At 36.3% G+C, this 23667-nt stretch overlaps 1 protein-coding gene across 3 annotated transcripts in view; it reads right to left on the bottom strand.

The window, feature by feature from the left end:
• LOC145781129 (uncharacterized) overlaps positions 1-21381 on the bottom strand; it is a 29838-nt gene extending 8457 nt beyond the window's left edge. For 2 of the 3 annotated variants that reach the window (XM_082592891.1, XM_082592890.1), the window contains exons 1-11: positions 21256-21381; positions 16286-16500; positions 10128-10246; positions 9174-9372; positions 8729-8973; positions 6593-6776; positions 5761-5887; positions 5195-5337; positions 3590-3824; positions 1867-2055; positions 1401-1506 (exon numbers count right to left, since the gene is read on the bottom strand). In XM_082592891.1, the coding sequence (XP_082449017.1) occupies positions 1401-1506; positions 1867-2055; positions 3590-3824; positions 5195-5337; positions 5761-5887; positions 6593-6776; positions 8729-8973; positions 9174-9372; positions 10128-10246; positions 16286-16500; positions 21256-21354 (1861 nt within the window). In that variant the 5' untranslated portion in view covers positions 21355-21381. The remainder of the gene's footprint in view (positions 1-1400; positions 1507-1866; positions 2056-3589; positions 3825-5194; positions 5338-5760; positions 5888-6592; positions 6777-8728; positions 8974-9173; positions 9373-10127; positions 10247-16285; positions 16501-21255) is intronic. The other variant, XM_082592889.1, reaches the window with a different exon arrangement.
• Positions 21382-23667: the final 2286 nt, after the last annotated feature.

The raw sequence follows: 23667 nt of genomic DNA, 5'->3' as shown, positions 1-23667 counted from the left end.
CGTGTTCCGCATAAGATTGATTTTGTTTAAGTGGCACGTGGTAATTTTGGCAAGCCAAGGTAATTTTTAACACTATTGTACTAGGCACCCCACTTAATTTTTCGTAACCATAATACGCAGGAATGCAATAATGAGCAGTTTTCCTATCTTGCTACATTTACAAGCCGCCGAGAGAGCCGAATCTATATGAACATACAGGAGTAGAAGTGGGCAACTCTTACTGAGTCAGAAAAGCGTTTTTTGCAAATTAAATTCTCAGTCGATTGGATAACTAACGTACTAACACTAACTTTAAAAATTGCTGAAACAGCAAAATAAACTGTCAATAAAAGGAACCGACTGCGCAAACCAACGCAAGGTACTGCCTGCTTGTAAATAGCAATAAAGCAACAGTATTGCGCAGAAAATCAAACAGAAAAAAAAGACATAAATATTGCAAAGGAAGCATGTTGTAAAATGTCATACGTAACATAGAGAAACCTCTGCTTAAAGCTTTAAAACTGGACTTCTTCTTCCATTGCCTTTCATGAACCAGGCATCGACGGTCTCAGATAAATAATTAGACCAAATATTCCTATTATAATATGTTGCATGGATGATTGTTTCTGTCTTGTCGTTAAATTGTTTCAGATGAGTTTGTCTTTGCCTGCCAAGTGCCCGCTTTTCATAAATTTTACCAGTTAAAGAGAGATGCTCCGGTTTCTGCTTTCTTATTCATGGCCGAGAAATTTATATTGTTTGGTTTTCAAATTTTTATATTATATTTATATATTATTTTTATATTATATTATATATATTATTATGTTTATTTTATACATATTTTTATATTTACATAAAACTGAACTATTGCTGCAAAAATTTGTACTTCGATTATGAAAGTAAAACAATAAGCACTTTTTCTACTGCAGCAGATAAAAAAATGATTTGACTTAACATTTCGTATGATCAGCGATTAAAACCAAGTAATCTCTTGTGGCAAGATGTATAGTTTATTTCAAAACAAACACAGGCAATAGTTAATATAAATAGGCTACAAATTAATAAATTCTATGTTGAAAAGAGACTAACATCTGTTGTGTGGATTTAATCGTAACCTGACAAAAAAAAAAACAGAACTGTAATTAACATGTTTCTCTCGGTACCGCAAAGTTAATGCAGAAGACGAACGCCTCCAAGATTTATAAAAAAAACTGATCGAGCAAATGAAATCTGTCTAAATAAGCTTAACCTTTATTAAGCTTTCGTGTAAACAGTAATTGCACTTGCAAGATTTAAACAGCTTTAAACAGCAGAGATTTAAACAGCTGAGCCTCTGAAACTGTATCGTTTAACCTATTATATGCATTAATAAAAAAATTTCATGGCTGAAAATAACGTAATTAGTCATGAGTCGTTATCACCTGTGGATTCAGACGGACCAACTTCAGTATTTTCAAGAGCTTTTTCTTCCAAACTAGTCACAAGAAACACCACTTCTTCGCCAGAATTTCGTATCATGGTGACCACCTACAACAATGCAGTGATTAGAAAGCGTGTTAGAATTCATATTTTGCGCTGACATGATGAATCACTTGCTCGATGGATTGTTGTTTGGTTAAAGGGGGACACTGATTAAGTGATTATGTTGCAATGCGAGCAATAGCTAAACCAGTTTTACATAACTTTTATTGACAAAACAAGACTTTCAAGTGCTTTTTGCAAGATTTGCTTTAAATTGTTTGTTTTGTTTGTATGGGGTGGAATGAAGTAAAAATTGTCCACGCAAACTAATCAAATATGATTGCCAGTAGCATGTAATTGTAAAACTTAACTATTTTTAGACTGTTCTGTGTTATATTGATAAAAAACGGAAAAAAATCTTCATACTTCTTCGTGGGCTCTTTTCTCAACGTTGACACCATTGACTTCCAGAAGCTGATCATCTTCTTGGATCCCAGCAATGTCAGCAGCTCCGTCTTTCTCCACATTGCTAAGAAGGTGGGCAAAGTCATCTCTCAGGAAAAAGCCAAATCCTCCTTCAGTCTTTCTCAATGTGCAGAGACGGGTCTTGCGCTGCTGCAAAGTATAATCTTAGTTGATTAAAGCGATCATCTTACATCTCTCAAACGTCTGACAATATTTATATGATGCAACAAAATATCTGCAAAAATTTTCCAGCCAATAAGTTAGTCTTTTTTTCCACTGATTCAGCGTGTGCAGAAAGGATAAAAAAAAACTTACTTCCTGGCTGTTTTTTTATTAATTTCGTTATCTTGCTGATATAATTGCCATGAAAAATTGAACACAAGTAGCAAGATTTCTATCTTAGGCATCTAGCCAGTAAACACTCTTCTTTATATAGACATAGCTTACCACAACAATATAAGAGGCACCTATTACAGTGATATTTCAGAATAAACTTTTCTAATAAGTTCAATACACGATATAGGATTTCAGTGTTCATTTAATTTACAATCGTATTTATGTAGCCTACTGTACCGGTATTGTAACTTTTGTAAACTGGCAAATGAGAGCTATGCTTACGAATTCTGTTTGAACATACATGAACTTGACAGGCCAAGACAGTAGATTTACCTAATGCTAAAAAGTTTGCAGTCGCGAAACCGACATACCGCACTGTAGGTATGTCGGTGCTGAAATGTTCAAGCTACTATAGATGAGATGCCACACATATGTCACTTATTATTTCTAGAAGATCATTTATTGTTGTTTTATTGAAGCCTGGTAAAAAGATTATATATTTTATGGAGGTGGTTGGACAATGAGAAAAAAGACTCTTAAAATTGAAAATGCGGATAATTCACACGGCAACCATGCATAGCAGGTACAGTATAAAACCAAAGAAGAACATAGGTGCAATTTGAGCTAATATCACTGCTATGGGATGGTGAAAGGGTAAACTCATGACTCCAAAATGCAAGTCATGGTCAAACAAGGATGTAACGTAATGACTGTCATTAATACAGGATTGGTAGGCTTCCCAGTGATTGCATTGTCTTTCTCTAAATTAGTATGCATTGTTTGTTTACAGAAAACAAACAAAATTAAGGGCTTAAATTCTATTTTTAACGCGTTTCTTGAATTGGAAAGTTTATGAAGTTTTGTGGAAGATTCTAGATGTGTATTTATCAAGTATTAAACAACTTCTTTCTAACAAAATTGCCAATGTGCTAGAGCAGCAGCCATCCTATCTCTGGCCACATCAAAACTAGAACATGCAAAGAAACTAAAAAAATAAAAGAAAAAAGCAAAAGACATGTAATTAGTGGCAACTGGGTAAGAAAAATGTAAGCGAAAACGTTATTTTTGTGCTAAGAGAAACAATACCAGTATGATTAATCTGTGGAAATATGTGCGGTTAATAAAATTAGATTTAGCCGAAGGATTCATTGTGTGACCGCCAGGATGCACTCGAACTGAAATGTCAACCAGGTAATGGGATATGAAACACAAACAAGTAAAGTTTTCAAACAAACAAACAAAAATAAATTTCACCGGCCAAAGAATTAAGTGGAAATTTTACATGATCATCATTAAGAAGATATTTGATACGTTAGTTTTATGTCTACGTTAAGAAATACTAACAGACCTCCTTGAGTTCATTCACGGCTTCTTCTACTGCCTCTTCCACAGCACCTTTCACCACAGCAGCGGCCAAGGCAGCTTTGAAGAAGTGGTCATGTTCGGAAACATCAGGTAAAAGGAAATGCTTTTTCAAAGGCCAGTTGTCCAGAAGTTCCGGGGTGACATTTACACCCAGATCGTATAAAACCGCCATAGTTTCTTCAGTACCAACAGTCATTTCAACACTGTCACCAGCATTTCTGAAAAAAAAAAAAAAACTTATTTGAGCTGATGGTTGATAAACCCGAAGCACTCTCAAGCTTTCCACAAAGAAAAACAATAAATTAATGATTTTCTGGCACCACGACAAAGGAATGGATTCAAAATGATGAACTCGAATGCGTGTCTGTAGGCTACGCTGCACTGGCACTGTCTGCTCTGTTAAGCGTTAAAGTGCGACGCATTTGTGAGATGGATACAGCGCTGTGCAAAACACACATTGGTTATTATTACTAACGTAATGACAAGACTTTTTTGAAACCTTTGAAAGGGAACATTGCCCTAATCGTTTAATATACCCAACCAGAAAATCAATCCTTTTTACTTTTTAAAGATACATTTGAAAGATTATAAAAAGGTCCTAGTGCATCAATTTTGTGGCATTTCACTCATTTCGGTCAGCAACGATTTTGGAGTCGGATTTTACTGTATTGTCATTGTTTATATTAGGTAATCGCAGTAGTTTATCTCTTCCATACATGGAACTCAATTAACTGTTTCAAGTTCAAATCTCAAAAAAATGAGAAAATTCTCCGAGGGAAAGTTTAGGTATTCCTTGAGCAGAAATGCCTTGCACAGATCATTAAGATCGCGATATAAGCCGGTTGTGCCGCATTTTTAATTAAACAAATAGTTATTTTTATGCTTTATCGCTCAGCTTCAACCTATCTTTGTTGTGGATCTAATGTCGAGAAAGAATTTATCTGATCGAAACTCGCAGCAAAACCATCAAAAGGTCAATTTTTAAGCCAACTATGTTTTTGGTTATTTATTAAATGGCATTTTAACCCGATATGGCAGACAGAGGGTTCATGTATTAGACCTAACTGTTGCAGAACATGAATTAGTTTTTTTTGCAATTTAGGGCTTTTCAAAAGTGTAATGAAAAATATGCACTATGAGTTATCATTATAAACATTAAATTAAAAAAATCTTCGTTTTCTACCTGGTACGACAAGAGATTTTTAAATGAGATTGACCTGTGCTCTAATGCAATTTTAGCAAAGCTGCATTCAGCAAAATTCACGGTTTAAAAAATCGTTTCGAATATACGTTGTATTCATGTAGCAAAAACGCTAGGGAAACTATTCTGCTGAAAGTGGAGTTTGGGTTCCTATTCTCGCTTGCTGAATATGCAAGTAAAAAGATAAAACAGATAAAAAAAATAGAAGATCTTCTTTGTTTGAGCGTTTGTGGCCGAGGTTTACCCATATACTACCCCATTTTGGCAATGTTCTCCAAACTACATCAAAAGGTTACTAATGAGCTGCCAGTCTTTGGTTTCATCATTCAAAAATTGATGTAATAAAAGCTTAGAACGAATATGAAATATCTGATTGTATCAACTTACTTGATCTTCTGAACGCATTCTTCATGCGATATGTGCATGACAGAGGACCCTTCCACACAGACAAGAACGTCTCCGTCCTTTAATCCTTCTCTGGCGGCCACAGAATCACTTTCAACGTTTGAAATGATGTGTCTTGAGCTGCCCTGTGTAGTAAAAGTTTAAGCTTGGAAAATATTTGATGATGCAATCATCCAGAGTAACTTAGCTACTCGAATGCAAGATTTTGTTCGGTTGACTTAAATGGTATTCAAGAATGAATATTTGTTTTCTTGTGTCAAATTTCTGTCCAGCATAAAACATTTGATAAGAAACGAGTGGACTTTTGCACTAAAGGAGCTAATTAATCGCGCTTTGTGGTCAATTCCAGACATGTTTGCAACCAGAAGCAGCTAAGAAGGCGTTTGCTTTACTGCCTTTGAAGTTTTAAATAACGCTTCTAACAGTAAGTAGGCTACAAAGCATCCGAACCTACGTTGGAACATAACTTATTTTCATAAAAGCAACAATCAATGTTCAAAATGTGCTCTTTGCTTTCTTAAATATTCATGTTACAATCAACGACTAACCTGGTCCATCTTCAAGTAATATCCATAGCCATCTTTTCCTCTGTGCAGTTTCAGCGTTTTCGGCTTTTCAAGCAATTGCTGTTTGGCGCCATCTAGCGTGGCAACAAAACCGTGATCTTTTGCGTGTCTGAAAACGCATCATCGTTCATACTTTTTAGACATATATTGAAATAGATTATTATCTAACAGTTAGCAAAGGCAGCAGTTAATGCTATGAGTTGTATAGTTCAAACAGGATATGCACAGACCGCTGAGAACTTCTAGGCTACGTCGCACGCACACACAAGCAATCCAAACACATATTCCTGTCATTGCTTGAAGCAACCACAATCCTACCAACAATACGAATCATTGTATCTTTATAAACGTCAATGGAAACGGATGTGTTGGTGTATGAAGCGACACAGAAGCGAATCTTTCTAGCTGAATGGTTAAAAACTAGGGATTGTAGATCATAGGGATGCGAAACTACATGCGCTTTTGGCTTATCTCGAACACTACAAGGGTTACGATTTTTTCTAATTTACAAACATCGTACTTTTTATGGGTTATATAAGAAGAGTAAAGTTGGTTTTAAAATAATTTAAGCCTTTTAGTTAAAAGCAAGGCAGCAGCAAAGCGTAAAAAATGTCAAATCGGCAATTGACCCAATGTTGGCGAACAACGGAGTTGCGAGTCCCGTAATGTACTGTCCCTATTAAAAACTGATTCAAAATACTCCATTTTCGCTGTCAACGGACAACCAAAGGATGCAATAGCCGTAATACGAAAAAAGATCTTTAAAGTTCAAACTTTAAAGCAATATTACGCTTTACATGGATCGTTAACTTACTCGATGGCCTTAGGTCCAACAACTAAAAACACAACGTGGTTGGGTATGGACTTAATTAAACCAACAACTTTCTCGTGGTTGTCTGTAAGCACTAATTTTCCATTTACAGCCACAACTCTGTCTTCATCCATGAGACCACAGCGCTGGGCAGGCTTACCAACTTCAACTTCCCCAAGATAGTCTCCTGCGTTAAGAGTTGCAGATTAGTTTTCAGCCATTATTTGCATTAATTCTGCCAGAAATAAGTTAAAGTGGAAATGGTAAAATAATTTCACTAACATACGTGACCTAAAATCATTGATAAAACACACAGTGGGGCAAGGTGGAACACAGTGGGACGGATTTTTCTGAAAAGGGCTTCTCCATTTTGTTTCGTTCGGAACATGTTGATGATCTGCAACTTGCAAATCAGGTTTTTCGCTAAGAACGCAAGAAAATTCAAACTTTGTTTCATATCTTTATATTTACAGAATAGTCGCCATTCCTGTGAAGCAGAGGTTTCCAAACGTTTTCGTTACTGGGGCTGCTTTGCGGTTTTATCACAGTCGGCGGGCCGTTTGTTTTGCGTATTGAAAATAAAGCATCGGAAAAGCAAAAGGAATGGTGGAAGAACGTGACGTGTGGAAGCAATGGACAGCCAACCTTCGCCTTGGAAACGGCATGACGATGATGAAAATAAATTACAGAAATATATTTTTATTATCTTTGCTTTGCATCATTCTTCAATGTGACTTATAAAACTGGTTCTTTTGCTGTAACATTTGGTTCCATGCTTGATGCAACAGTACGAGAGTATCTGAAGGTCTGCTCAGATGCGTGGATTCACAAAATTTCATCTAGGAAAAAAGGTTTGCAACCTACTTCCAAGACATCAATCAGATTTTCAGCACGTTTAGACAAAATGACAAAAAAAATCCTTTATTGGCATTTTTATCATCGTTGCATAAGTTTGCACTGAATGATGAAAAATAGTATATTGGACATGTTGGAGTCACACTACATACACTTATTGTTTTACAATTAATGTTTGATAGAATATATTACATAGCATTTTTTCACTTTTAAATAAGCTACAACACCGGACTTTGATCTCGCAAAATAGGTTACTGAATAAATGTATTGTTCGTTTGTGTTTTCCATATCACACGTGAATCATAATTTATTTTTTGGCAATCATGGATGCAGAGCATGATGCAGAGTTAAAATGAGCAAACCCAATATGGTTAAACCAACATTAGCGGGCAATTATGTAAAATTTATAAATTGAAGTGGTCGTAAAATTTTAAAACATGCTTGCTGTTCAATTACAACATGCCAATAGCCTACACGAGGGATATAAATCATAGTCGACGAGCAACGAATAGCCTAATGATACACAATCAATTTGATATTGACAAAAGTTGTTATTTGTTGGTCTAAAACTCTAAACCATCATCAAATTAACGTAAAATCTACCATTTTTACATTGATTCAACGTTTGCAGACGTTAAGTCAATGTAAAAGTGACAGATTTTGCAAAAGTGACGCGTATGACTATACACAGTATGATGGCCACAGATTAACATTAGTGGTTTGACTCGCTGTCTTTAAAATAACCTTGACTCATTCTTTACTCTGTGTCTCAATGGGCATTAGTTGTAAAGGTGTGTTGGAGTTGTGCACAAACTACATCATGCATACCTAAATACCGTATGCGTGAAAGAGTTGAAGTAAAAGCCTTCAAAAAAGTGTGTTTGTGCAAAAAGTGCTTTGTTACGATCCAAAGAGTAGAAATGCTATGACTCGAGTAGCATTTCTTGTTTTAGTAGACTTCCTAGATTAAAGCAAGAGTTATTCAAGAGTCGTCTGTATGGCCGAACGGTAGAACGTCTGTGAAATGTTCGAAAGGACGTCGGTTCGACACCGCTCCAAAGCACGTGGCTATGTATCGGCAGAAACACTTAACGGCATGACAAAAAAGAAAGGTGGCAGCTGACTCGAAGACTTCATGTTCCTTCGCTGCTTCCTGTTGTCTGTTGCGATCGCAGTGTACTGTATGTTGTCGCAAAGAGCTCACAATAAAAACGTGATTATCATTATCGTTGTCCTATTTAGAAACTGACGTGAATCTCTGGTTGAGCAGCAGAACCTACGTACCCGTTTCTCCTTTTTTAACACGGAGGAAAAATCCGTATCCTTTTCCTTCTTGCTTGATAACATGAACCAGTCTCGCCTTTTCTTCATCGCTGGGTGTTTGTAAGACTGATTCTGAAGATGTGGATTTAATTTGAGACTTTTTCAAACTCTGATTTGACTTGACAGATCCGGACATGGAAGTGGAAGACCGATCAGATACAACGTCACTGCTGCTGTATGCCCGTTTGGCTTTGATTTTCATTTTCCTTCAAACAAAGATCAAAATTAGAGTGATTACGTTTTCTTTGACAATATTGGCAAGTTTGATAAAACTTCTTCTTCTTGTTTATGAAGCGTAATTGAGGCAGCATCTCCCAACCGCTACAACCAGACAAACTTAATCTAACAAGAAAAAAACATGTTAATTTTGCGTAAATCAAAGTTGCTTGTATGAAACATCTCCTACCTTGCCGTGAAGTGCTTGTACGTGGCCTCATCCACAACCAGAAGAGTCACTTTGTTTCCGCCTTTCTTGATTTGAGCAACCACCTTTGGGTGGTTCATCTTCTCAACGTTTGTGCCACCAACCTCAATAATGCGATCACCTTTTCTCAACCCACTATCAGCAGCAGGACCCCCCTCTGCGACCTCCTTGACAAAGTGACCTTACAAAAAAAGCACATAAGTAAGTAAAGGTTGATCAATTGAGCAATGTTATTTTTTGAGACAGAAAAGTTCGATATTGTTAGGTCATCTCCTTCTGTTGTGCTTCGTGTTCAACTTCGAAGTTATTTATGAAATTCTGTGCAAACTAAACCACAAGCTTTAGCAAACAGTAAATGATTTAATAGGTTACGTATCAATTGCAAATAAATTTTTGGTACATTGGCAAACAAAGATGCCACTCGGTTTTGTTGCACCTTAAAAGAGCAGCTTACAATATTTAAGTAAATCCGATATTGTTACATGGATTTTGAAATACTGTAGAAGTTCCAATGCAACGAACACTAACTTCCATAACTTGCAGCTGATTTCGAAAAATTAAAAATGGAAAAAAGCTCTTTAACTACTATAAAAATAGCTGAAAAGCAGGTTAGCTGTAGCTTTAAAACTAATCACCGAAAGCAAAGGGCATACAATGTGCCCAAACACTTGCAGTACAACTACTCCTGCTAGTAGATAAATCTATATTGTCTGAAAATCCACTAAATTATCATACCTCACATTATTATGTCATTTGTGTTTCAACCCGGAACATGTTATTCTGATGCAGTTGGAAAATGCATCAGCTGCTGTGCAGAACTTTTTATTTGCTACGAAGCGACTTGAGCCAAGGGTGTTTGGTCGCTCGGACCATTTTAACACGTCGGCAAACCATCATGTCACACCAACCACGTAAAACAGTCTGTTTCTAACTAACCTGGTTTTCCATCAGTTCCTTGGGCTTCAAGGTGGAATCCTAAAGTGCCACGTTTCTTCACGATCTTGCAGATACGAGGACGAAGATCTACCGCATTAGGAGCAACATCTCCATTAGTTCTAAAAATTGCAAAAAAAACAGCAAATTGTTGGTTGGGTTGTTTCCATGTTGTGCTCAATAGTCAAAACATTCACTATATTTGTCGTTGGTTGTATAGTTTGTTATATATTTTTGCAACAAAGGTCTCTACATAAAGAAATTGAAACTGGATGCCAATTAGCTCATTCAATAGTAATTAATTTGGTTTTCTGAAGCAACTGCATTCCTACAATACGTCTTCGAAAAAAATGTTCATTGTAGGGTAATTCCATGTCAGATCATCCAGAAAATTTTGTAAAGTTTGCTTTGATCATTAATTTTCTTGATTTTTTGTAGTTTTGTAGAGATTTACACACTGATTCTAGAGATTTTTTTGTCTTTTAAATTGGACCACATTTGACGAAGTTATGAGCGTTTGAAACATGGTCTATTTTGTGATCGCTCAACCGTGAAATTTCATAAAATATTGCATAGTCAACTTTAAACCCTGGTATCTCAGTCTTGGTTTAACAAAAATCATTTATTTTTGGCAGTTTTGTACTTTGACCTGTACTTGACAAGTTAGTATAGTCAAAAATATATTGAACAACATTAAATCACTTAACCGGAACAAAACATAATGAATGTCGTTGAAAATTACTGAAGCGGAACGGTGTGGTTTTTTGCTAATATCACTTTGCTGCCAACCCCGATTTTGACAAATGAGGTGTCATATGAAAGATCTTGGTGAGAGGAATCTGAATCCAAAAGATCTTCTTGTTTATTAATGTTTATCTTACAATTATGCCACCTGGAAAAAACATTCACTAAAAAGTAAAAATTGTACTAAAATTATCATTTTTACAATTAACATTGTATAAAAAACACAGTTAATATTATGATGTTACTATTAAATGTAGTAAAATGCAAATCTAAAGCTCAAGAAATTGGTTAGTAGTCTTAACCCTACTCCAGGTTTTTTTTTACCCAACCAAAGGCGGGGGGAGGGATTTTTTGCCCTCCCCTTAAGAAAAAGCTTAATATCTTGATTTCTGCTTAACTTATGGTCATGAAACTTTGTAAAATATTCTCTAGGATATTGTTTCCTTGGAAGAAACTTATCTAGAACCCTTATTTCAATACAATAAAGAACATAGGTTTATACAATAAAATATATATGTATATATATACATGTTTTTTGTGCATTTTCAAGAGTAGGCTAGTGACTATTTTTAATGACGTCATTTAACCCCAAGTGCAAAATTTAACCCCATTTGACCCCTAGTAGTACAAACAATTTTGTTCACAAAAAGTTTTCTAAGTAAAAGTTGGGAAGCTACACAGAGAATCAGACAGAAATATGGACATAAAAGTGCCAAAAAATTGGTTTGTGTACTGGGGGGGAGGGGCGAAAAGCCTTCCTGCCTGGACTAGGGCTTAAATAATGGTGTTGTATTGTATGATTGATATATAATAAAGTACATGACACAATATACAGTAGAACTCGGTTAATCCGGATCTTCGCCTAATCCGGATGAAACTGGAAGTACAAATGAGTCAGGCTTGATAGAACTGTCATCGGTTAATCCGGATCTTTGCCTAATCCGGATGGAATCGCCGGTCAAATCGAATCCGGATTAACCAAGTTCTACTGTATAGCACAAAAATGAAAATAAAAACAGTTGTACGCCATAAATAAATAAAACATTGAAATGATACCTATTGAATCAGGCCAGACACAGGTAGGCTACTCATTTACACTTCTGTATTAAATTCAAGCCAACTACTTCTTATGTTTTCCATTGATCTTTCACTTGCATGATACTGGCCACGTGATGTTGATAATATTGGTGCGTCAATTACATTCAAAATGTGAGCAAAGGGAACCCATGCTCTGTCAGCAGATTGAGGCCAGTGGAATGAGCGAGATGGGCCATTGGGTGCCATAAAATTAACAAATGCATCCTCCTGATTCTCGTCCATATCTTCAACCATTCCAATATACCATTTATCATCGTATGTTGCTGCAATATATTTTCCAATTGTTACTTTGAATTTTGTTGTTGCTTTTTCTGATATTGTGTGATCAATGTTTAGTCCAACAATTAAGGCATAGCTGTTGTCACTGCTTATTCGCTTCATTCCGATCTTGGAGTCTTCCAGTGGATGGAAACAGTGAAATCCACGGGTACCTTTTATTGTGGTTGATTTTATGTACCTCTCTTCCATTTGATCACGTAAATTGTTCATTTCTGTTTCATCTAAGTTCTTGAACAAGACTGAAGGTATCTTTTCACGACAATGTTTAAGCATATCATCGACATTTAATATTTGGTTGACATAAGGTCGTCTAAAACTTTCTAATGCAGTTGATCTCTTAACAGATCCGCCAACCCCATCACATGGTGACTTGCCGTGACTGGTTGCGAAGAAAGACCATTTGGCATAAACATTGAAGTCTTTCTTATGGCAGCACAAGTTATAAAAACTCTTTCTGTTCTTATACTGGCCAGCGCAGCCATCCGAAAAGTATTCCACTTGTTTCAAATCTGGGATAAGCTCCTTCAGATAGTTGACAGTTTCCTTCTGAATTGCATAAACCATTGTGACATCGTGAACAAGATCTTCGGATAAAAAACAAAGACTTTTATGGCATAGGGCACCATCAGAATTTTTATAATAGCACACAACAGGATGTACCGTGCAGCATGAATGCGTCCAATGGTAGCCCTGTGCTTCATCTTGTATCTTAAAACTGTAATTTTCACTGAAGTCCATAAGAATAATTACAGTCCCAAGTGCCAGTTCCAATTTCCGTTGCTTCAAATAACTTGATTGAGCATGTGCAATAAAGTGGTGTGACACAAGATCAGAAACTTTGTTTGTAAGCAACGAAATAAAAGAGTGGACTGGGAGGCATTGTGTGATCATCATTGTACGATCAACAGATACCCACTGTTTAAATTCTATCTGTTCATTCAGGTCTTCAAACTTTTCTTGTAACATCTCGGCAATAGCATTAACACCTGGGCAAATTTTGCATTTATGTAGCATGCAGTCACGATTCTCGCTGCTGCATACAGCCATTTCAATCAATTCACGATAATTTTCTTCAATTTGTGCAGCATGACACATTAGCTTTACATTTTGGTGGATAGTGCAAACGCAAACAGAATGAGTTTCTGAAGCTCCAGCACTGACACACCATTTAGGTCGCAGACTGCAAAATTTCGAAAAGCCAACTTTCATGTCTGGGTGATCTTCTTTGAAACGGTAAAACAAATCTTTTAAAGTAGATAAAATTAAACACTTTTGTTCGTATATTTTTCGACCAATACTAACACGATCTTTCATTCCAGGGAGCATTCTACTATTTTCATTTTCTACATAATACTGCTTTACTGCATCAATAACATCAGGCGCCAACGTTTTACCCTTACGTGGTGGTGGCATGGCTAAAATTCCATCAGTGCTTTCCAGATTGCATGCCTGTCTTACTGTATATTCAGAAACTTTGAAAAAATCTGCCGTCCTTTTTCTTGACCAATTTGATGGTGCAATTGTAAGTGCTTGAATCTTTTCAGCTCTTGTAGTATTGGGTTGGGTAATTTTCTCTTTTAATTTATACAACATTGAATCAAATGAATTTGCCCTTTCTCTTAAGATCTTGATTTCATCATCATCCATATTTCTTTCTTCCTCTGGATCTACGTTTAATGCAGATGCTATCTTTTGATTAAATACATCATTTATTTGTGATAATTTTCTTTTCTTGTAAGCATTCTTACTACCAACAGGAATATAGCTTTTCACTGGAGACTCTCCCACTTCATGCAAACTGGAGTTGATTGAAGACCATGTTTTGTCTGCCTCCACTTGGTTTTCCAGCTCTATTAACTCTTCATCAGTTGTTGAACAACTTCCTTGACTGGATGTTTCATGAATAGAGTTAGAAATTTTTGTCCAGCAATTACAGCAGAGTTTTTTTCCAGGAACTAAATGTATTTGCTTTGTACCTGCATTCTTACATAAATCGAGAGTTATCAACCTTAAACTTCCTTTAACACTCTTGCTGTGTACACGATGTGGGTCACAACATTTTTTTTGCATGTTTGAAAAATTGTCCAAATAAATAAATTTGTGGTGACGACAAATAGTTGAGTTTTCTGACATAAATCTGTTGTTTCCCAGTTCAGTTTCAGGAAAATCGTAATTTGTGAAAGCTCTGGCTGCAAGCAGCTCCCTTTCTACATCATTCAATTGGCTAATTTGGAATAATCCAGTTTCACGAACATAGGTTTTCTTGTTGCAATCTGTCGTATTAAGATCACCGATTGTGCATTTGATATTGTTATCCATATTTCAAACTTGAAAAGTAGACTACAAACTTGTGGAGTAAACTACGTTATGATAATGTATTTATTTCAGTAATCTTAATGAAACAAGTCTGGTTCACCTAAAAAGGAATACAGTAGTGCACATTAACACACAAAACAACAAATAGTGAACAACAGGTTAAAACAATGATGATGGTAAGTAAAAGGAAAGAATGCAAACTGCTTTCAAGACCTAATGCTGTAAAACTGGCAATGCAAAATGACACACTACTAAAAAGAAAAGTTATAACCATGCAATCCAATACAAAGAATGTACTAAAAAGATGCAGGGTGTCTATGCGAGGCTGGGGTTATAGCCATGATCCCTCACTTGTGACTGCGGACACCCTTGGCAAAACCATAGAACATCTTTTGGAATGCCCAAACCTGAAATCAAAGTGCAGTGGACAAGACCTGGAAGAGTTGAGTTCAACAACAGAGCAAGTGTCTGCGTGATGCTTTAGGCATCAATTGTTTGACACACGAAAAGAAGAATATAGCTGTATATAGTATATGCAGTGTAGATAGTGTTTATCCTAGTACTCTTGTAATTTGTAAAGGAATTCGAAAGTTGATTATGACATTGCTCAACCAAGCCGATGTTTCCTCTAAGATTTTGACTAACGTCCAAGAGCACACCATTTCGTGCTTAGAGGGAGGACTAAACCAAGCTCCTTTTTTAATGCTAAAAGATTTGAGTGAAGTTTTCTACATAAAATAATATATTAACGCTGTTGTGTAACTGTATTTTTCAGTTCTTATATGCACAATAAATGTAAAACCAATATAAAAATGATAAAGTATATAAGAAATATGATACAATTTTTACATTTTACTGTATGTTTTTTTCCAGATGGCATATTTGTAAGATAAACATTAATAAACAAGAAGATCTTTTGGATTCAGATTCCTCTCACCAAGATCTTTCATATGACACCTCATTTGTCAAAATCGGAGTTAGCAGCACAGTGATATTAGCAAAGAACCATACCGTTCCGCTTCAGTAATTTTCAACGACATTCATTATGTTTTGTTCCGGTTAAGTGATTTAATGTTAATCAATACTTTTTTGACTATACTAACTTGTCAAGTGCAGGTCAAAGTATAAAACTTCCAAAATTAAATGATATTTGTTGAATCAAATCTGAGTTACAAAGGTTTAAAGTTAGTTGTGAAACATTTTTATGAAATTTCACGGTTGAGCGAACACCAAATTAGCCATAATTCAAACACCTATAACTTGGTTATATGTGGTCCGATTTCAAAAAAAATTTTACCCTTGAAATCAGAGTGAAGATTTCTTTAAACACACAAAGTGGCAACTTATTTGGCGACTATGCCAAACTGGCCTGGATGATTTGACATGGAATTACCCTGTACTGAAAGTTGAACAAGCGGTAAGATGAAGTAATGTTGGTTCAACTTTCGGTGTGTGCGCTTGAGCAATTTACAGACAACAACACTCTTGCAACACTGCACCAAAAAGTGAAAATTTTACTGTTAATCTAGGTGACCGGGTTTGCGTCAGTGATTCAAAGCCTCTACAAGTATGCGAAACTGCTCGGATTGAGCTTCTAAAAAGATTTTTGAAGTCCGAGTATAAACATTCGCACAATTAATGCACTGATAAAAACCCAGATTTTGTCGTTGCCAAAACAAGACAAAACCAAAATAAAACTGGTATATGCTGACAAGATAGCTTACTTTGACTTTTCATCAGCTGCGGGCTTGTTTAGATCGTGATTTTCGTCGATAACTTCGAATTTAATTTCGTTTGAGGGCATGCTTTCTTTTATCAACTTGACAACCTCGCTATGAGACTTTCCGTCAACGTTTACTCCGTTTACTGATATGATCCTGTCACCATCTTTTAAACCAGCACGGTCTCCTGGCCCTTCTGCTACCACCTCAGAGATAACCTGAGAATAAATTTTTCATTGTTTACAAAACTTACATTAGTTTAAAGTTAAACGTAGACACTACAAGGCAAAATCAAAGTGATAAAGTCATCGTGTTAAATCATGCAGCTGACTTTGATACTGTTAAATAAAAAATACATAGGCCTATATGTGATTTATTTTGTGCAAGATTTAACTTGCCATAAAAATTGTACAGAAAATTTGCTTAAATTTGTGTTTCCCAACTTATCTCTATTTTCAGATAGCTGCTAATAAACGTTGTGTGACTCACTGTAAACGTGAAAACACCGGCTACGTTTTTGAGGGATTCCTTGGTATAACTTCAGTTGTACTGTGAAACTAGCAAACTTTAATTAAATTTCAATTTACGTCCAGGAGATTTTTGAAACTGAGCAAAACCGAGAAACTTTTCAACAGAGAAAACTTGAGACAAACAGTTTATCCACGTCCGTATTAGCAGGTGAGTAGCAATATGTAAAAACAATTTTCGATTGGAAGAAACTCCAGAACTGCGTTTAGAAATAAGGTTATGGAATTAGTGGTGAGTGTGGCGAACGCCCGAAACCGAGAATCTGTGCTTTCTGATAAAGAAATGCTTTTCTATGCCTTTCCATGTCTGAGTTAAAAATTGTACCGTTTCTCACTCATTGGGAAACACTTACGAAAATATTAAATAAAAAGTCATAATCTGGTTTCGTACTTATAATTAAACTGAAAAAATTTCTAATGTTAATAACTCCGTTTCTGTTATCCGAACTGTAAGTTTTCAACATTTTCTCTTATTCTTTTTTGCGTCTAATTCCAGCAGCGTTTTTAATAGAGTAGCCTACGGTAACTTAAAAACTAATATGGAATTCAAACTTAGTAAAAAGATTAATTTTTTGACCTATCAGAAGGTAAAACCAAAACGACACGGCATTTAATTTTATACCGGTACTATAAAGAAAAAATCTAGAAATTGCAAATTTTTTCTGCAATGCGACTGATGTCGACCTCTGTCGAGCATCAAGGTAATGTTCGTGAGCGATTTCTAGTGTATATCTTTATATTAAATGCTGTGCCACTTCTTGATTTTATCTGCTTATGGTTTAACGTGGATTAATATCAGTCAAATTCGCTTTCATTAAGTATTTATTCAAGTAGAATTAATAAAATTATGCTGCATATTTTTGAAAGAAACCCTCTTTTAAAACTCTTCATATCCAGTCACTCTTCCGTATGGCGTTCACCACCAAAGCATTTTAAAGCTCAGCAAAGTACCTATCTTACAAAGTATCTAGACTATCCTGTCGTACAAATGTCACCACGTCTGCTCGAGACGATGCGTGATATATGAGGTAAATTCCTCAAAGGGTAGTAAAACATCATCTCTTTAAACATAATGCTAAAACTGAAAGCTACAGATGTTGAATCTTGAAAGTAACGACAGTCTGTTTACGACTCTGTGGAATCCAGGTAGCAAACAACTGGTGAAGACAAGACATGAAAATACTTGCCTGTTCCAACTATTTATTTTAAATTACTTGCGCAAATAAGAGTCAAGTTATATGAGCAAGGCAAGAATGGCTTAATAGAAGAGTGTCGTTTGCCAAAATCGTTGGAAATGTACCATCAACTTGCAAGTAGGCTACAGATGTTTGTTAACCCTGGATTTACCGATTTTTTTAGTACGAGAATCACCAATGAGGTCATTTGACAAGTGGCATCAGCAGGTTTTTTTTTAAGGTTTGGTTTGGGTGACCGCTAAGTAGTTTTAAGAAACCGCAAGTGTTTCATTTAAATACCAAAAAATAGCCATAACTACATACAATCAACGCAACATAAAATGAATTATTCGACAAGGCACAGCTTAAATGATTGTGACAGCGACCAAACAGCCTGCCCAACACGACCGCCAAACAAGTTTGCTGCACAATCAAACAACGTGTGCTTGTTGGTAGGCACTTTAACAAGCAGATTTCTACTAATCCACGCGCGTATCCAATCCAACCACGAACCAATGAGGTGCTACGTTATCTGCTATTGTGACCATTCCAGCATTCAGCCAGAGAATTAATAATTACTTTGAATTGTAATTACAGAAGAAAAAAGAGCTATAGCAGAGGTGGGAATCAAACCCACGTCATTGTAATGACTACTACCGCCCTAACCCAATGCGCCAAGCCAACCGATGGCAAAGCGATGATTAAATTTAGCTAGAATTTGCGTTTTTCCTTTATTCTTCCTAAACGCAATCTTGATGACGTCATGAAAAGCGTAGCTTCTGATTGGTTCGTGCTGGATTGGATATCTGCATGTTAAAGTGGCTACCGCTTGTTGGCTTCTGCTTGTCATGTTTCCACACGTAAAAACTGATCATTATGCGCCATGAATCAGAAATAAACATTGACGAGTATCGAAGGTGCACTTCTTTTGTGAATAACTCTTTGATTCAGCTGTTAGTTGTACCTCCACTTATTATTTTTTCCGGACGTGAACTATTGATCGTAGGCTATATTCGTATTATCGACAAGACATAGCGAGAAACAACCATTACTTTTCTACTGTAGTTGCAAGTCCAAATTTTGGGAAACCGCTGGAGAAATTTGGGGGACCGTTTCGGTCCCCCAAAACACCTTAAAAAAAACACTGGGCATCAGTATGTTGGGACTGTTCTGAAATAGAGTCATGTCATTTCTTGCATAGAAATCCTTTCAGCCAGTTTGAATGTTTCTTCTGGTGACTTTATACTTGAAACGAATCAGCCTTCATTTGCCTCATTGTTAACTAGGTTGTTTTCAGTACGACACGTGCAAGTTAGTTCTTGCTTGAAAGTTCTCAACTATGTTCCAAGAACAGATCCAATCCGATTATCCTCCTAACATCTTTTCGGTTTGGTGGCTCAATAGATACATTGCAAGCCTCGGAACCGGTTGATCTGGGTTCGACTCTACGCCAGGTCATACTAAATCCCTTGTAAAAGTGGCATTACTATTTGCCCTTCGGTAGCAAGTAACATTGAGGGGATAGATTGAGAGTAATAAAGCACTCGGCTGCCCCTCAATGCAGTTGTAACTGAAACTGTTTGCTTGTGACGGTCAAATAGCCACGGATATCTGGGATTAATACAGCACGGTATATATCAATAACCCGAATTAAAAGCTTAGTTGGTTGATCTCTCGCCTGTGAACTAAGAAAAAGATCAAGCGACGATAATTCGACACTCGGAATGTCCGCTTGAGCAACTCATTTCAAGTAGGCTACACCTCACTAATGAGCGCCACCTAGTGGAAGGAACATTATAAGAAAAATGTGAACTGTAAATATAGTCGTCGTGTCATAAACGTAGCTTTCGTATTTGCGTGGGATATGGGCATAAAACTTGTTTTTTGTCCACTAGCTGCAAAGTGAATTTGCTTTCCCAAGGATTTATTCAAGTGAATTTATGCATTTATTTCAACTGCTCCATTGATAAATATTTGCTTTTTCTCATAACTGCCTCTTGGCGTTTTTTCGCACAAACGTCCTCGCAGGTATTTACGAAATGACATTGTCACAAAGCATTTACGATAAGTTGAACATTCATTGGGCAGTTAAGTGACAAATTGACTGCATTTTTGCATTGCAACGAAGCATGAAAAGATGCTAAGCAAAATGACGGATAAACCACACAAAAGCTCACTGAAGGATCATAACTTATCAATTTAATTTATATAGATTTTACGTAGCAATATGTTGTTGGTGAGTTTCTGTGCTTTACTTCGGACGAAAGGTTAGTAAGTTATTAAGTGATTGCAAATTCTATTAACTGACTGAACAGAGTGCTTTTGGAAGTTTATGCCTGAAACGTTCGCACACTTGCAAGGACTTTGGAACCACCATTGCAATCACCAAGAAAATCAAACATTTTACGCTAAAACGAGTTTGACAAACAATCAGCATGAGATGGCAAAAACTAAAAATTAAACACAAAAGAATGTTATGTGATTTACCAATTTTCGTACGCTTCAAGTTACAAAGATTACGTGACGATTGAGGTTTAAGTTATTTTTCTTAACACCAAAAGCTATTTTCTTGTCTTCATTTAAAACAAAACATCACACACTAATTTTAAGCAATAGGCTGAGTTTTGCTTTTAGCAGCACGATCGTTGTTGTTTCACAAATGTAGGTACAAACGACCTGTTTTAGCTTGATGCTGCGGGTTCGCTGTGGTGGTAGCGGTTTACATTAGGTTTCGGAACACAGTTTCCTAATCATGTGCCATGACAAAGTTTCTGTGCTCAACTTAGTAATTTGTCATTGCACGTGACTAGGAAACTGTGTTCTGAAAGCTAGTGTATACCGCTACCACCACAGCGAACCCGCAGCATCAGGTTAAAATAGGTCGTTTGTACCTACATTGAGTCTCCTACAAGTCAGCAGTTGTAAACTGAGCAAATGGAAGTTGAGCAAGTGACAACTGAGCAACATTTCAGCAAGTGGCTGAAGTTGGAAGATTATGAAACCGAGCAAGTAAGAACTGAGCTAGCCGAAACCTAGCATGTCACAGGTCAGCAAAATCAGTTCAACAAGCTATGACCAAGCAAGTTGGAAATGAGCAAGCAAATCTCCTTTGCAGTAGCTGAAATGTACTTGCTGAATTGTCGCATGCCGAGTGGTCTGACGACCATCTTCATTTGTGAAGTATTTTAAATTTACCTCAAGTTAGTAACTCGCCAGCTCCATCTAACGCTTGCAAGACCAAGCTTCGAAAGTTAAAAATTTAGAAAGTTACCTGCCCATCTCTTTGTGCATCTTGTCTCAGATTGAATTCATATTCTTCACTGGGTTGCTTCACTATATGACATACTCGAACGTGTGATATGGAAGGCATTTCTATTAAGTTACAAAAGCAAGTGAAATGATTCTGTTCATTTTAGAAAAAACATCAAAAAGATGAGGTTATCTTTTGCATTTTGATAATAATCTGATAATGAAACATTAATGACAACCACCGCAGATAAATTACGTAACCAAGACATGGTGATGTCAAAATGACGTCAAAATAAAATAAACAAGAGCGTGATAAGACGCGGTAATAAACAGCGCCGGCTTCTGAAAAATTATAAAAATCTTGCTGCATTAAGTGCTGAATATTATAACTCTTGCAATACATTGAGTTTCGCTTTATTTGTTTCGCCTTTGATCGTTGCTTGACCGCTACTACCACAGCGAACTCGCAGCATCAAGCCAAAACAGGTCGTTAGCATCTATATTGTGAAATTATAACTCTTGTTTTACTTAATAATGTAGTTTCTAAAAATGGAAACCAAACAATGATAATATTATCATTAGGAGAATTTAAATCTCTTCATTGCATTAAATTTGAAAGCTTTAAAAATTGCGAAAAAACTTTAGAACTCTTTTTATCCAACTGCTATTTTAACCAAAGTAAAGGTGTGAATGATAACCATCACACATAATGAGCAGTGACCACTAGAACGTTTTTAGTGGACCGTCTTAGTTTTGAACTCCTCAGCGTCTACGGATGTTGCATCAATGCTAAAAACACTGGCTTTCTGGGGATAGTCCATCAAGAAAATGGTTGGCAGTGGCAATGGAAGTATCAACTTTCACTGATCGCGAAAGCTTAAAGCAATCGGAAACTTCATGGTTCTTGAGCCTTTCAGGATTTGAGAAAAGGAACGCCAGGTTATCGCCTTTTACAATGTTGAGATATGACTTTACATCTGCTACGCAATAACTTATGTCAAAGATACAAGACCAGGCCCTAATCTATATTTTTCTACACAACAACACCCAGGAATCGCGTATTTACGAAGCTGCTTTCGGCAAAGAGTTGTTCAAGCATTTGTCAGAGCGAAACTGTCATAACCTACGTTAACAAACTGCCTGAAAACGTCGCATTGAGGAAACAAGGCAAAATGATTCGATGATGGAAACATGCAAACGTACGGTACAACCGCCTTGCAGCCGTGTACACATGTACAATTAAACAAACACAGGTCACAGTACCAGCACAGTTTTCAACAACTTCGGTAGTTCAGCTATGTCATCCGGTATGTCGCAATCTTGTTTAACAAGAAACTACTCATCCAAACTAACAAAGTTTTTAAGTTGGTTTCTTTATTGTAAAATTACTTGAAAAGTTGAAATATAACTGTTTGACAACATGAAGTCACTTGTGCATCAACCAAGGAGGAAAAGCTTTACTTAAACAACATCATTAATGTCTTAAATGACCAATGCTAACCTTCAATGCTTAAACGTTTTAATTATACCCTTTATAGCCTAACAATGGAGTTAAACAAATAAAAAATCCTCAATGGTATTGAAACAAATAGACTTTGGCACGCCAATCCTTTTTAAGTAAACGCTTGCATAAACCAAAGAGAGCTGCCCTTTCAAGAATCTTATCCAATATTTTGAGATGATTTTCTCATTGCCTTTGTGGATAAACTTTCAAATCTCTCCAAATTTGCACAATACAGATCCTTATGAGTAATTTTTTACCAGTGAAATGTGATCAATCGTTGACCTTCATAGTCTTAAATTTTGTAATGTTACAAAGCTTATCTTTTGTGACTGCAAGATTTTTTACCAGCTTGACTGTGGTTGTCTCCATTTAGGAAAATACTGCTCGTAATCTATCTCATCATCACTGTGTTCTTTACTCGTATTGAGGGTTGGATACAATACGCCATTGGTCACGATCATGAGCCTTTCGTACTGCGCATTCATAATTTAATTTTGTCGATTTAAAGATGTTTGTTGTCCAAATCATTCTTGGTGTGCCTTTGTTTCTTTTACCATTTGTCTTTCATTCTATTAATGATCTTTGTAAAGATTTTTGCCATATTGTGTGTCTGAAATATTTTAATTTTACTCGTTTGACTATTTGTGAGATAGATCTACACTATTCATAAGACATAATGTAGGCCTACACTCTAAAATCTAAATTTTTCTCGACGCAACGATACTATCTAGTTCTAGTCAAATAACCAGTGAAATCAAGATTGCCTATAGCTCGTTCCATGGTTTGAATGAAACATTTAACAAATACGGAGACCAAACAAACAAAATAGTTTATCCATAAAAACTTGATTGGAGAAACCCAATCGAAACGACCAAATGAAGCGAAAGAGGTCATTGCCATCGCTTTCCGGTGTAAGCATGGGTTTTGGTT

Source organism: Aplidium turbinatum, chromosome 12 (genome assembly GCF_918807975.1).
Source record: "Aplidium turbinatum chromosome 12, kaAplTurb1.1, whole genome shotgun sequence".
NCBI classification, from domain to species: Eukaryota; Metazoa; Chordata; class Ascidiacea; order Aplousobranchia; family Polyclinidae; genus Aplidium; species Aplidium turbinatum.
Note: the sequence above shows the minus strand (reverse complement) of the source record. Positions and strands in the feature narration are given on the sequence as shown.